The sequence below is a fragment of the Manis pentadactyla genome, chromosome 8, assembly GCF_030020395.1.
Source record: "Manis pentadactyla isolate mManPen7 chromosome 8, mManPen7.hap1, whole genome shotgun sequence".
NCBI classification, from domain to species: domain Eukaryota; kingdom Metazoa; phylum Chordata; class Mammalia; order Pholidota; family Manidae; genus Manis; species Manis pentadactyla.
The window spans coordinates 45,714,747-45,729,458 of NC_080026.1; the positions used below are offsets into that span (position 1 = coordinate 45,714,747).

The following is a 14,712-nucleotide window of genomic DNA, read 5'->3' on the forward strand; positions in this document are numbered from 1 at the left end:
CACAACGATAACCATACTTTCTTTCCCATTATCCTAATTCATAACCTCATAATTCATACAATTATAATCTCAATAAATCTTCAGTAAATGCTTACCCTGTGCTAGATGCTAGAGACACAATGGTAACCAAGACACAGTCCAGCAAGCATGACAGACAAGAAACAGTTACCATGTGCCAGGAGCACAAGGGGCTCTAGAAGGACACAGGAGAGCCATTCAACTCAGTCCTCAGGCTGCCAACAGCCGGGGTGTGGGGGTAAAAGCTGACTTTCTCCAAGGAAAGACAGCCGCCTCAACCCACAGCTTTTCCTCACTGTCACTTTCCCCTCCCAGGCCCCAACCTAGACCATGTTCATTCATTTCCACACTTTCCCCCATGTCATTTCCTGGTCTGATTTCTCGTCTCTTTTCTTTTTTCTTCTTTTTTTAAATGTGTTTGTGCCTGGCTATATTTATTTAGCTATCTCAGCTTCAGTGTTCAGTCTTGTCTTAAATGTGTTAAAACAATCTGTTTACTCAAAAATATCACCTGTAAATTCAGGTTTTTGTCTTCGACTTCTTAGACTAACATCAAAGAACTGCATCAGTGTTGACATATTTTAAGCACATCATTATTGAAACACATCAGGTTATAACTTGTCTTTTTTCTTCACATGCTCCTATTCATCATTCAAGATGCAGCTCAATTTTCAACTTGTCTATGAAGCGCCTTGGGAATATATCAGCTGGTTTTAATCACTGCTCTCTGATTTCCTTAATCCTCAATACATATGTTGCAACTCACTCGTACATTGCTTTGTGTTACTTTTTTAAATCTCCCCAACTAAATTATAACCTGCTTAAAGGCAGGGAGATTGTGCAATCCACCTCTTACAAATTCTACAAAGCAAAGCTAGGTACAGGTTGAATAAAAAACAAGTGCATGCCTCTGACACAGTGCCCTCTTTGGTGTTCTCAACCTTTCTGAAGGCAGAGGGACTGGGAAGGCAGCTGGTCCCTATTACTTCTTTCAGCATTAAGACACATGGCTCTGATTAACATTCACTCTAAATAGAGGAACAACAATCTAGGTGTGTGACTTAGAAACTGGTGAAGGAATGGCATTTCTTTTGTCACAGAGACTGTAGGCTGTTATTCATATTTAGTGCCAGAGGCTAGAATTATTAAATGCTTATGGACTGAACTGTGTCCCCCCCAAATTCACACAGAGCCCTAACCCACAACATGACGGCATCTGGAGATGGGACCTTTGGGAGGTAAGTGGGTCACAGGAGGTCATGACAGTGAGGCTATCAGGATGGGATTAATGCCCTTTGAGACACCAGAGAGCTTGCCTTCTCTCTCTGCTATGTGAAGACACAGCAAGAAGGCAGCCATCTGCAAGCAGCCCTTATCAGAACCTGCCCCCCAAAGCTAGCACCCTGATCTAGACTTTCAGCTTCTAGAACTGTGAGAAAATTGATGTTAGTTTTTAAGCCACCCAGTTATGGCATTTTGTTATAGCAGCCCACGCTGACTGATACGCTAAACATCCCATTATCTCCCACAATACAGATCTGTGTCAGGTCACTGGAGGAGCCCTATGCGCACAAAGGAAAGACATGCTCAACTCTGCTTGGAAACCTAAAACAATAGTGACAATAAAAATAACAGTAGCAGCAACAAATGCCAGGAACAGTTACCGCTTACTAAGCTTTTGCTAAGGGTCAAACTCCTTTTTCCTAAATGACCTGGAACCCACAGAGTAACTCCAACAAGAGTACTCTCACTCCTGTGGTCAATCAGGAAGGGGACACTTCTGCCCCAGTCTGTCATGCTCTCAAGTTCACTACTGTCCCTCTACCTGCTGACTTCACATGCTCCTCTCTTGGGTGGCTGAAGCTGTTCCATAACCCCGGGAGAAACTGAACGGTGGGGTCAAGGGCAGACTGCCTTCCTCAGACATATACAATTGAGCCATGCAGTTGGAAATGAAGCTTTTTCAGAGGAAGGAGCAAATTTCTTCCTCTCCTAGGTTTACACAGTTGGATTATTCCCCTTCTGTCCTCCCTCATGCCTTCCACACAACTGTTAATAAGATGGCTAAGGGGCTACCTTATGCTTACAAGGCTCCCCTACTGGTGGCAACCTGGTAGGACCAACGTTGACACCCAGGAGAGGTGGGAAACAGCAGGCAGCTAAGGTAACCTGGGCTCTGAACCTTAGAGTGAAGGGCTCTTCACTGAGCTAGGATTAAGACACAGAACTACAGGAAGGGGGCCCAAGGCTGCCACTAATTTACCCTATACAGCTCCTGATATGGCTCATTGAGAGGTTCCAGTGGTACCCACGAATCCCCTGAAATCTATAATTTTATATTCTGTGTATTTTAATAGACTCTCAAGACTGACTCAACAGTCAAGGGTCACAGATCCCAGCAAGAAGACCCATATTTCCGGCATGTGGTTTAGGGCCGCTCAGCAGGACGCAAAACAAGACAGGGACTTGGTAACAAAGCCCTCACTAGCAACTCAAGCTATACTGTCTGGGTACATCTTCCCTAACTGCAGCAGAAGGTGACCGGTCAGGCTCAGAATCCCAGAAATCACGATTAGAAGATGCAAACAACATACACTTCCTCCTACCTATGTCAAGAGAAATTAACAGCCATTAATTTTTACAGCTTTTTTTCTTACATGCAGATATTGGGGTAGAACGATGATACAGGCAGAGGAATTACCTCAGGAAAAAATGTAAAGGGGTCCTTTCTGCCTCTCACTTAACCTCCCACCCAATTAGTTCACATACCTACACACACACACATACACACACACTTTCTCTCTCTCCCACACATAAATGCAAAACATAATAAAGGATATCCAAATTTACTTTCCAGACTATTAAGATCATGATTCTTCAATCCAAAGGCATTTATTGCAGCAATTTCAAGTAGTATTAAACATTTCAAACATGAACTTTTTTCCATGGAGGTAAATTTGCAATTTTTTCCATTGTTAAACAATTCAAAAATAGTAAGAAAAATGTATAAAAATTTACCTTCTAACTGCGACAGACTTAGAGGTACAGTTGCTTGTTATGACAGGTATGAGCCTAGGGATGTGAGTGTGCTGTGGAGAACAAGAAATGGGTGAGCACTTACAACATATAAATAAAGCCAAACTAAGACCACCACTTCCTTCCTAATAGACCTAAAGCACATACACATTCAACTTAGAACTTCACTGAGTTTAGAAAGGAAAAGGCATTTCATTGGATATTGCCAGAGGTCATGACAAAACTTACAGAGCCGAAGCAGATAACATGATGATGTATAAATAAACCCTGTATCAAAACATATCATTGGCCTGTTATCTAAGCAGTATAGATCTAAGTTAAAAAGAGGTCAACAGACCAATACATATGTTGATACTGTTTTCAGTGGAAATGTCCAATCATGGTTTTGGATTTAATAGCTGAAGTAGGCAGTGCTAACAGTAAGAACTAAAAATAATATAAAGTAACCCATGATAATCAGGAGTATTCTGCATAGATTTTAGTTAACATCATCAAGGGTCACCTCTGGGGCAAAGGGACTTGACAGTGAGGAGAAGGTGATGTGGAGAACTTTCATTTTAAGCCTTTATGTACTATTAAGATTTTACTGAAAACCAGTACATAAATTACTAGGATAATTATTTAAAATTTAAACAAGTGTTTAAAAAATACAACTGAAGACAGTATTCTGTTTCTGTGCTTATATACAATTAATTAAATAAAAATTTCAGGTGAATAACAAAACCACAAGCACAAACACCTAAAATGGAATGACTGAGGATTAAGGAGAAAACAGGAGTCATATCTAGAGACATAAAGAACAGAGTATAAACTCAAAAGCAGATTCAGATGTTAAAGTACTTAAACCAATGATGAGTCAATGATCAATACCCCAGTAACTATACACCACACCCATAATTCACATTACAGAATATAAAAGGCTCTTATGCCGTAACTAAGTGGGGGAAAATGGCCAATATTGTATGTACAACTACAAAAATGAAATGATTGATTCCAACTACATATAATCACTCTAATGAAAAATGTCTCTAATACTACCTATCAATCACCAGTATTTACCACTTGCTTTTTATGTGTATGGCCCCAAAATATACTTACCCGAATGATCAACCTAACAGCTACAACACCAGAAGTGGCCATAATTTTGGCACTGTTTGGAATTAAATTAAAGATAGTTGGCATAATGGCTTCAGCTCCATGGTCAAACTTATTTCCCAGAACTGATGATAGATGCCTACAATAAAAAAACGAACGCTGGACTATAGTTATATTTCTTGCAAACAGTGAAGCATGTAAACCCCTTAACATTTTAGAGCATTCATTTAAAGTTTTCTAGAGATAAAGGACAAAGGTCTAAGTAAGATACTTTTAAAATACTTCCAATGTGCATGGAGAGGACTTGGCAAACAGCCATTAGCCCAAGAGAGTGTTCCTTTTTCTTTTTTAAATAAATCATTTCCAACTAATTAGTCTTAAAAGCAAAAACAAACAAACTCATTATATACTAGTAAAAGAAATATGAAACAGCTCCCTCACCCTTTTTTACCCTTTTATTTTTAACATATAATACTCATGCGTAATGTCCAATGGTAGCCAAAACCTTGAGCAGCTGTAATGCCTTCTCCTATCGCTGTTTCTCTGATATCTGACACACTTTCTAACACAAAAGTTCTAGCTTCGAACACCGACACAGGTTTAGCTAGGTTAAAATTCTACTGCAATACATCCCTCTATAACTTTATAGCTCTAATACATTTCTAGAAACAAAGGACTCATATTCATGCTATATCCTGCCAACAAAATCAGTGAAAAAGCTGAGCAAAAGAAGTTTATAAAATTTCACTTTTCCATATTATTAATAACAACTGCTTCAAGTTTAAAATAGAGCTTGCAGAGTTAAGTCACTGAATAAAATATGAGGTCTGTCATACTTCACAAAACTGGACAGGGAATACTGTAAAAGTATCAGTAAAGGATAACTGGAATGGATCAAGGAGACGAGTCACGATTTACACTGAAGAGCCCACTGGACATATTCAATGACCTACCCCTGATTTCAAGCCTATTTCACAATGTGGGACAATCGGGAGCATTGCAATCCTTACCCCAGCGTGATACAAGCCTCCCGCACTACCTGAGACCGCAGATCCTTAGCAGATAGTTTAAAAGCTCCATCCAGAAGACGCAAATGCTGAAAGAAGTTATCATATTCGGCCGCGCCAGCCAAAAGTAAAGATCTAATCTTTTTTAGCTAATGAGATAGAAAAAAATTAAGAGATATATAAAACAATGTTTAAAACACAAGTAACAGAACGGAAGCCAGAAGCCATCAAATATGATGTGCAATCAGTATCAAAGTTAAATGACATAGCAAGTTTTCAAAAAACAATTCAGCCAATTAAATCTTAACTAATATTTCAAATCTGCATATCACGAATAAGAACAAATCATTTAAAAAATGTAGTATCTGTGATAGATAAACACATTATAATTCTACAAAATGTATTTTTTAATTGGGAACATTTTAGTGTACTTACAGATTCCATTCTAATGATAAAATAACTAAAACCTTCATTTTAGCTTCTAAGAAGCTCCTCCCCTAAGCTTCTCCTCCACTCCAGCTGCCATTTATTTAATGACTCAAAGGGAGAAACACCCCTTCAGTCTCTTTATGGTAACCTCCATTGAATGACTTTAACAGGCTAGTCTGAATTTGAAATAGAATGCAACAGCAATTATACCCCCACTCCTTGCCAGCCAACTACTGTGAAAGAACTTTCCTCAGGTAACACACCCTCACTTCAACAGTCAGCCCACCTACTGTCATTAATCCATTCTTAAAAGTAGAAGGGGGCAGAACTTTCTAGCAAGTGGTATGAAGAAAGAAAGGAATAGAGGGACAGGTACTGAAAATGCCACCAAAAAGCCACTTAACTGGCCCCAAATCACAGATTAGACCTTTTCTAATGTAAGAGTGAAGGCCATGACCAAGCATTGCATCGTGAGGTCTTTGTTCAAAGTACAGGAAATACATAAAGGTATAAGTGGGCATGTTTCAAAAGCAGAAATAGAAATGGGGTACTCCATTAAAAAGATAAAGTGTAAATATGGTCATTTATATGTAAAATATTTCCTACTTAAAATTCATTACATCTGTATCCCAATTTCTAAATAAAGTATGTAGAATATTTAAATAAATCTAACAAAAATGAAATCACATGAAATCAATGGCTTACAGCATTTACTCTTTGCTCCCAATCATGCTTGTCATCAGATAATATTTCCCTAATCTTGTTTATGGATTCTTCAAGGTCTCGGCTAGAATAAATCTGTAAGCAAAATTAATTCACAATTAACTTAAGAAAATGTACAGAATAAACAAATATTATTTCTTAATTACATGGAGTCAAGAGCATTTATTAAGTATAGTCAAATCATTTCATTTTTCAGAAGGCCCTAGAACATGTAGACAGTTTTCTCTTAGAAAGAGCTTCTTCCTATCATGAGTATATACCCACTAGATTTGATGCCCACGTATGGATAACCTTGCCTCAAACACAGCTCTACCACTTAAAAGATGATGCCATGTACAAAAGAGAAAGGAGCCCATGGGGAAGTCCGCCTGTCAGTGATGCCCAAGTCATTTGTTGCCCTTAGTATTATTTGTAACACCACACTTTATCTGTAATTTTAAATGCTTTCAAACCACTTTCTCATTTATCTCCACACCTTACTTACAAAAAAGGTAGGGGAATAATCAACCAAAAATAAGGCAGGCTCGGAAGGCCAAGGCCTTAAGGATAAACCTGAGCCTAAGCTGCTTGTTATCTGAGTTATCCACATACGGCAGCCACGTAACAGGCTACCCATGATTCACAGACAAGGCGTTCTGTGGGAATACAAACATGGCTATCAATGTGAGCTAAGGGAAAGCAGTCTTAGCCCCAACTCAACAACACATGGAAGTGAAGCACAAAGCAGTTAAAGTGTGTGAGTGCACCCCAACTTTTACAATCTTTGCTTCATCTGTTACTTAAAGTGAAGCATCACGATGGTATAAATTATGCTTTCATTAAATCATTCTTTATAGCCTTTCAGACACTAACATCTTTCGAATTTACAAATTTTTCTTTCTAAGAAAAATCCCTAAATAAGCATGCATCTTTGGTCTCTCATCTAATCCACCTCCTCCCCCTCCTTTATGTGACCTGACCCACAAACTTATTACTAGAGAAAGCAACTTCTATCTGGGTCTCATTCAAAGATCATCGTAGGACTTGACTTTTGCTCTTCTTTCCAGCTATAAAAGGCTCCAACATTTTCTGGTCTGCAAACTCAGATCTCCTAGTCTTGATAGTTAAAATTACCTTACTTAGAAAGGAACTTCACGTAACACATATCGCAAACATGAAATTGGGCAAGTGAGCCTTTACTTATTTTTATTCAAACCCAAATATCCCCACTCACCTGCACTACAGGTACATCATCAAATGCTTTAATAAAGTCCTCTTCATCAACAGCACCAGCTCCTTCTTTTGCAGCTATAAAACAGATTAATTTTTAAAATGTAAATGTGCATTGGAGTCTGAATATACACTGTTAAAATTACATTTTGGAAGAGTGTACTTTCTTTTTAAAGGTTTAATAAAAATTTAGAGTGTTGTGAAATTGACAAATATTACTTTTAATATCAAGATGAAATACAGTGATTCTATAATATTATACACATTAGCTTAAAGTCACTTAAAGAGACTACTTGTTCAAGGGACAGTCTAGCCTTTAAAGGATTTAGATTATTTATATTGTATTAATATACAAATCTTTTGAAAGATTCCTAATAAATAGATGTAACAGAAAATTTAACTCAAGGAATAAATTAGATTACATTACTGTTACAAATTTAACACAGATCTTCAATGAAATATGTAAACGCCTTCTAAAGAACTTAACAGTTTCATTTTAATTTTGTATGAGTCTCAAAACATTTCCATTTCTTTTAATTAGGATAACTGGAACAGTTTTTTATTTATGCTTCAGTATCAAGTATCCCCCATGAAGCTGTTGTAAGATGTTCTGTATAGTTAAAAGGTAACTGCTATCATTTTAGAGGAAATCACGTGACGTTTTGTCAGATTTCCTTACTAATGCTTTCAAAATTCATGTCCAAGGTTATCTTTGTAACCCTCATTAATGATATAAACTGGTTAGTCTAAATCTTTTCTAAAGTTTTTTACCAGACAAGCTACCCGGTATTAGGGTCCTGGACTTCCTAGAAAGAAAAGGGCTTTACAGATAATTCTTGGTAACAGTAAATGCTGTGTCCCTCCTGCTGAAGATCAGTCACACTGGGCTTACAAGCACGCTATAAAGAGACCACAGTAGCAGCATGTTATGATGTGGTATGTCCTGTGTTTTAGCACAGACTGCATCCCTGAGCAGAGGTCCTGAGCACCTCCTCTGTGTGAGGCACCACACCACATGCCCATACACTGACTACAGTCCCTGAGCCCAGGGGATCTCACAGAGTCAACAAAGAAATTCATGACTATACTATAAAATAAAAGGGAAAGGGAAAAAGGATGAGAGCTGGGCTCGGAGAGAAGACAGGGCTGACATCACTGTATAACCTATACAGTTGGCATTTTGGAAGAGGTATAGATAAGAGGGAGGAAAAGAAGTGGTCTGATCATGTGGAAATTTTCAAGCTTGGTTTGTGGGACTGATGCCATGTAAGAACAGCTCAAGAAAAAGAATTAGAAAGATTTTCAGCCATAAAAAGGAATGAAGTACTGATCCATGCTACAATGTAGATGAGCCTCAAAATCATTACGCAATGCGGCAGAACCTGGGCAGACAAAATCACATATTGTATAATTCCATTTCTTGAAATACCTAGGATGGGTAAATGCACAGAGGCCAAACGTAGATTATTGATTGCCAGAAGATGGGGGAAGAGAGAAATGAGAAGCAACTGTTTAAAAGATACGGAGTTTTCTTTGGGAATGATCAAACTGCTTTGCAAGTAGATAGAGGTGATAGCTGTACAACACTGGGAATATATTAAATGTCTTTGAATTGTTATCTATAGAATCGATCATTTTATATTTTGTGAATTTAGTCTCAATAAGTAAAAATCCATTTTTAAAAATGCACCAAAAAAGATTAGAAAGAACTAAGAACAACAAACATAATGTTAAAACGGAGACACAGGCCCAACATGGAGTCACTTCTGCTGTGCCAAGTCACCAAACTGGGGCTTCATACTACAAACCTAATTGTAGTTTCAACCTCCCCCAGAAATGCAGTCACTCGGGAATTATCTGGTCAGCACAGATGTCACATATGCCCTCTCCATCCCCAAAGGAAGATGAGGTCACCCACCTAACAAGACGCTTGTCCCTGCCTCATTTCACACACAGGTAGTGCCGGAATGTGCACAGCACGGTCCTTTAGGACACTAACTAGATGTGTCTGTGCCACACCTGCTTGAGGTACTGATAAATGTAACCTCTTTTCTGCACATATGCACTGCTGTAGAGAAAGTATTCAAGATGTCTCCAACGAAGAGGCATCAAAGAAGTTTATCAGAGCACAGTGATGGGCCACTCTCGAGCCATGGTCCTCAGCAAGACTAGGAATAAACCATCTTTCTTAAATACAATGGCTGTGTTGATTTTAGTCGACAGTAAGAAATAAGTACAGCTTTTCCTTCTGCTGTCCTGATGTGACTGACCATCACTCTGCCAGCAGCACGGCTCTTTAATACAGAGCTACTGGCAGCGGAGGTGGTGTGCCTGCAACTCGCTGACTCAGACTCACAACACTCTAGTGCCAGGTCAGAAAGTAGGACAGCCAAACAGGGGGACAGTGCATTCTAATGCTAATCCTTACTCCAATTTAGCTCATCCAGCCAAGGTCAAAAGCCCAATCTAACAGTGAGCATGGTTCAAAAAGCAGTGGCTACACAAATTTTTTGAGGTAGAAAGTAGGAAATTTGCATGTAAATTTAAAAGGTGACAGCTGCAAAGTGAACATGTATATAACAAGAGTTCAAACTATCTAAACTTGGGGGTGTGAAAGGTGGGATTCAGGGAAGAAATCTTTGTAGATCAATTTTCAGAGCCTCAGGGAGCTAATTCCACCATTTACTTACACTGGTATCACCAGGAAAAATATTACTTGTAGGAATAAAATAGTTCTTATTAAAGAGAAGGTACATGATCTGACTTTCGGGTAGTCTCAGTCTTGACAAACAGAAACTGGTGGAAAGGTCCCATCATAATTCTGGGCACTGCCACCAGGGTATGCTTTGCACTTTCTCTCGGGGAGGCTTTGCCCCTGTTCGCTGCCTTCTCCAGGCCCTGCTTTACCCATACGCAGTAACACAGCAGCTCAAACCTAACATCTGTCAGCTTACCAGTGTCAACAGCACAGCAATAGTTTAATAAAAGAATGGCAAACAGGAACCTATTGCAAACAGGATTACTTCACTTCTGAAGGACACAGACAGCAAGCACAAGCACATCTGGTTTTAAAAGCTGGCAGATCTGACCCCCACAACCCCACATGGGCTTGGTCTTACCTGAAGACTTGGATCCAAGAGAAGATGATCCAAGCCGGCGGGTGGTCCCCATTCCAACGTTCCTCCGTGAGCTTGGTGGGGCTTTGGATGATGTAGAACTGGCAGAGGAAGGCCTATTACCATCCACAGACTCTTCATCATCAAAATTTTTATCTGAAGAGTAAGCACAGAAATCATTGTGGTTTTTTTTTTTTTTTAATACTTTATCACCTGAGTTTCAAATGACTCGTCTTAGACTGTGTGCCTACTCTTGGAATCTGGGGTGCCTGTCCAGGCTCCAGAGAGGCCTTAGGTAGGTCCAGAATGCAGCTATAATCATGTTTGCTTTCACATCACCTAGAATGCTCTCCCACTCCAATTTTGGAAAACAGAGAAAACGTAAAGAAGAAAACAATCTCTCTTAAAACTACCACTCAGAAACATTCACTTTGCCATTTTTGCATATTTCTAACCATTCTTTCCTTCATTTTTTTAAATAGCTGACAAGAGACTATGTATCATTTGGGAACACTGCTTACTTCAAATATGTGCATTTTCCATCTGACGAAATATTCTTCACAGGTACCATTTTAATGGTTGCATAGCACTTTGTAACTAGAAAATGCCACAACTCAAACTCTCCTTTACTGTGACACATTTAGGGTGGTTCTAATTCCTAGCCATTAGAAAAAATATTGCAACACCTTCCTTCTTGCATTTTTGTCTGAATTTCAAGTTCTAAGAAAACAATCCTTAAGAACAATATATTGAGTCAAAGAATATAAAAGATTTTGATGTTTATACTGCTAAACTTATCTTCAGAAAGATCATGTAAATATATATTTTTCCTTGAAGTTCAAAGTGCCCCACCTTGCCACACTGTTGCTAACACTGAACGTTATCATTTTTAAACTTTAACACATTTGATAGGTGAAAAAATTCTTCAGTGTTGTATTTACCTGCTACTGAGATTGACCATTTATTCATAAGTTCATTAACTTCTAATTTTCCAAGCAGCAGTGAAACCAATTAATATTCTTCAAGTTGCATTTAAAATTATAAAGAAAAAACGTATTTGTGTTTTTAAAAGTCAACCTATTTATAAACATCTGATGACACAAAATTAAAGCTATCATGGATGGTGCACTATACAAAACACCAAGTGTTCTTATAGCAAGTGTGAGCCATTCAGGAGGCTCCAGAAAGAACATAAGAGTAATTACAAAGAAAACTAACATCTGTAGCTGGCAATATTCATGTTTTCACAAAAAGGGCATTAGATATCTACCAATAAGTCTGAAGTAAATAATTATTGGTCAAAATACACACAAAGAGCAACAGAACTAAAGGGAGATATAGACTGCAATGCATTCATTCTAGGAGACTTTAACACACCACTCACCCCAAAGGATAGATCCACCAGGCAGAAAATAAGTAAGGACACGGAAGCACTGAACAACACAGTAGAGCAGATGGACCTAATAGACATCTATAGAACTCTACATCCAAAAGCAACAGGATATACATTCTTCTCAAGTGCACATGGAACATTCTCCAGAATAGACCACATATTAGGCCAAAAAAAGAGCCTCAGAAAATTCCAAAAGATTGAAATCCTACCAATCAACTTTTCAGACCACAAAGGCATAAAACTAGAAATAAACTGTACAAAGAAAGCAAAGAGGCTTACAAACACATGGAGGCTTAACAACACGCTCCTAAATAATCAATGGATCAATGACCAAATCAAAATGGAGATCCAGCAATATATGGAAACAAATGACAACAACAACACTAAGCCCCAACTTCTGTGGGACACAGCAAAAGCAGTCTTAAGAGGAAAGTATATAGCAATCAAAGCATATTAAAAAAAGGAAGAGCAATCCCAAATGAATGGTCTAATGTCACAATTATCAAAATTGGAAAAAGAAGAACAGATGAGGCCTAAGGTCAGCAGAAGGAGGGACATAATAAAGATCAGAGAAGAAATAAATAAAATTGAGAAGAATAAAACAATAGCAAAAATCAATGAAACCAAGAGCTGGTTCTTCGAGAAAATAAACAAAATAGATAAGAATCTAGCCAGACTTATTAAGAACAAAAGAGAGTCAACACAAATCAACAGTATCAGAAACGAGAAAGGAAAAATCACGACGGACCACACAGAAATACAAAGAATTATTAGAGAATACTATGAAAACCTATATGCTAAAAAGCTGGGAAACCTAGGAGAAATGCACAACTTCCTAGAAAAATACAACCTTCCAAGATTGACCCAGGAAGAAACAGAAAATCTAAACAGACCAATTACCAGCAACGAAATTGAAGTAGTAATCAAAAAACTACCAAAGAACAAAACCCCCGGGCCAGATGGATTTACCTCGGAATTTTATCAGACATACACGGAAGACATAATACCCATTCTCCTTAAAGTCTTCCAAAAAATAGAGGAGGAGGGGATACTCCCAAACTCATTCTATGAAGCTAACATCACCCTAATACCAAAACCAGGCAAAGACCCCACCAAAAAAGAAAACTACAGACCAATATCCCTGATGAACGTAGATGTAAAAATACTCAACAAAATATTAGCAAACAGAATTCAAAAATACATCAAAAGGATCATACACCATGACCAAGTGGGATTCATCCCAGGGATGCAAGGATGGTACAACATTCGAAAGTCCATCAACATCATCCACCACATCAACAAAAAGGACAAAAACCACATGATCATCTCCATAGATGCTGAAAAAGCATTTAACAAAGTTCAACATCCATTCATGATAAAAACTCTCAGCAAAATGGGAATAGAGGGCAAGTACCTCAACATAATAAAGGCCATCTATGATAAACCCACAGCCAACACTATATTGAACAGCGAGAAGCTGAAAGCATTTCCTCTGAGATCGGGAACTAGACAAGGATGCCCACTCTCTCCACTGTTATTTAACATAGTACTGGAGGTCCTAGCCACAGCAATCAGACAAAACAAAGAAATACAAGGAATCCAGATTGGTAAAGAAGAACTTAAACTGTCACTATTTGCAGATGACATGATACTGTACATAAAAAACCCTAAAGACTCCACCCCAAAACTACTAGAACTGATATCGGAATACAGCAAAGTTGCAGGATACAAAATCAACACACAGAAATCTGTGGCTTTCCTATATACTAACAATGAACCAACAGAAAGAGAAATCGGAAAACAACTCCATTCACAATTGCATTTAAAAAAATAAAATACCTAGGAATAAACCTAACCAAAGAAGTGAAAGACTTATACTCTGAAAACTACAAGGCACTCTTAAGAGAAATTAAAGGGGACACTAACAGATGGAAACTCATCCCATGGTCATGGCTAGGAAGAATTAATATCGTCAAAATGGCCATCCTGCCCAAAGCAATATACAGATTTGATGCAATCCCTATGAAACTACCAGCAACATTCTTCAATGAACTGGAACAAATAATTCAAAAATTCATATGGAAACACCAAAGACCCCGAATAGCCAAAGCAATCCTGAGAAAGAAGAATAAAGTAGGGGGGATCTCACTCCCCAACTTCAAGCTCTACTATAAAGCCATAGTAATCAAGACAATTTGGTACTGGCACAAGAGCAGAGCCACAGACCAATGGAACAGACTAGAGAATCCAGACATTAACCCAGACATATATGGTCAATTAATATTTGATAAAGGAGCCATGGACATACAATGGCGAAATGACAGTCTCTTCAACAGATGGTGCTGGCAAAACTGGACAGCTACATGTAGGAGAATGAAACTGGACCATTGTCTAACCCCATATACAAAAGTAAACTCAAAATGCATCAAAGACCTGAATGTAAGTCACGAAACCATTAAACTCTTGGAAGAAAACATACGCAAAAACCTCTTAGACATAAACATGAGTGACCTCTTCTTGAACATATCTCCCCGGGCAAGGAAAACAACAGCAAAAATGAACAAGTGGGACTATATTAAACTGAAAAGCTTCTGTACAGCAAAAGACACCATCAATAGAACAAAAAGGATCCCTACAGTATGGGAGAATATATTTGAAAATGACAGATCCGATAAAGGCTTGACGT

At 38.3% G+C, this 14,712-nt stretch overlaps 1 protein-coding gene across 6 annotated transcripts in view; it reads right to left on the minus strand.

The window, feature by feature from the left end:
- CLASP1 (cytoplasmic linker associated protein 1) overlaps positions 1-14,712 on the minus strand; it is a 321,777-nt gene that overhangs the window by 118,863 nt on the left and 188,202 nt on the right. For all 6 annotated transcript variants that reach the window (XM_057505720.1, XM_057505716.1, XM_057505718.1 and 3 more), the window contains exons 11-16: positions 10,637-10,789; positions 7,522-7,595; positions 6,291-6,383; positions 5,160-5,305; positions 4,153-4,288; positions 3,037-3,107 (exon numbers count right to left, since the gene is read on the minus strand). In XM_057505720.1, coding sequence (XP_057361703.1) covers positions 3,037-3,107; positions 4,153-4,288; positions 5,160-5,305; positions 6,291-6,383; positions 7,522-7,595; positions 10,637-10,789 — 673 coding nt within the window. The remainder of the gene's footprint in view (positions 1-3,036; positions 3,108-4,152; positions 4,289-5,159; positions 5,306-6,290; positions 6,384-7,521; positions 7,596-10,636; positions 10,790-14,712) is intronic.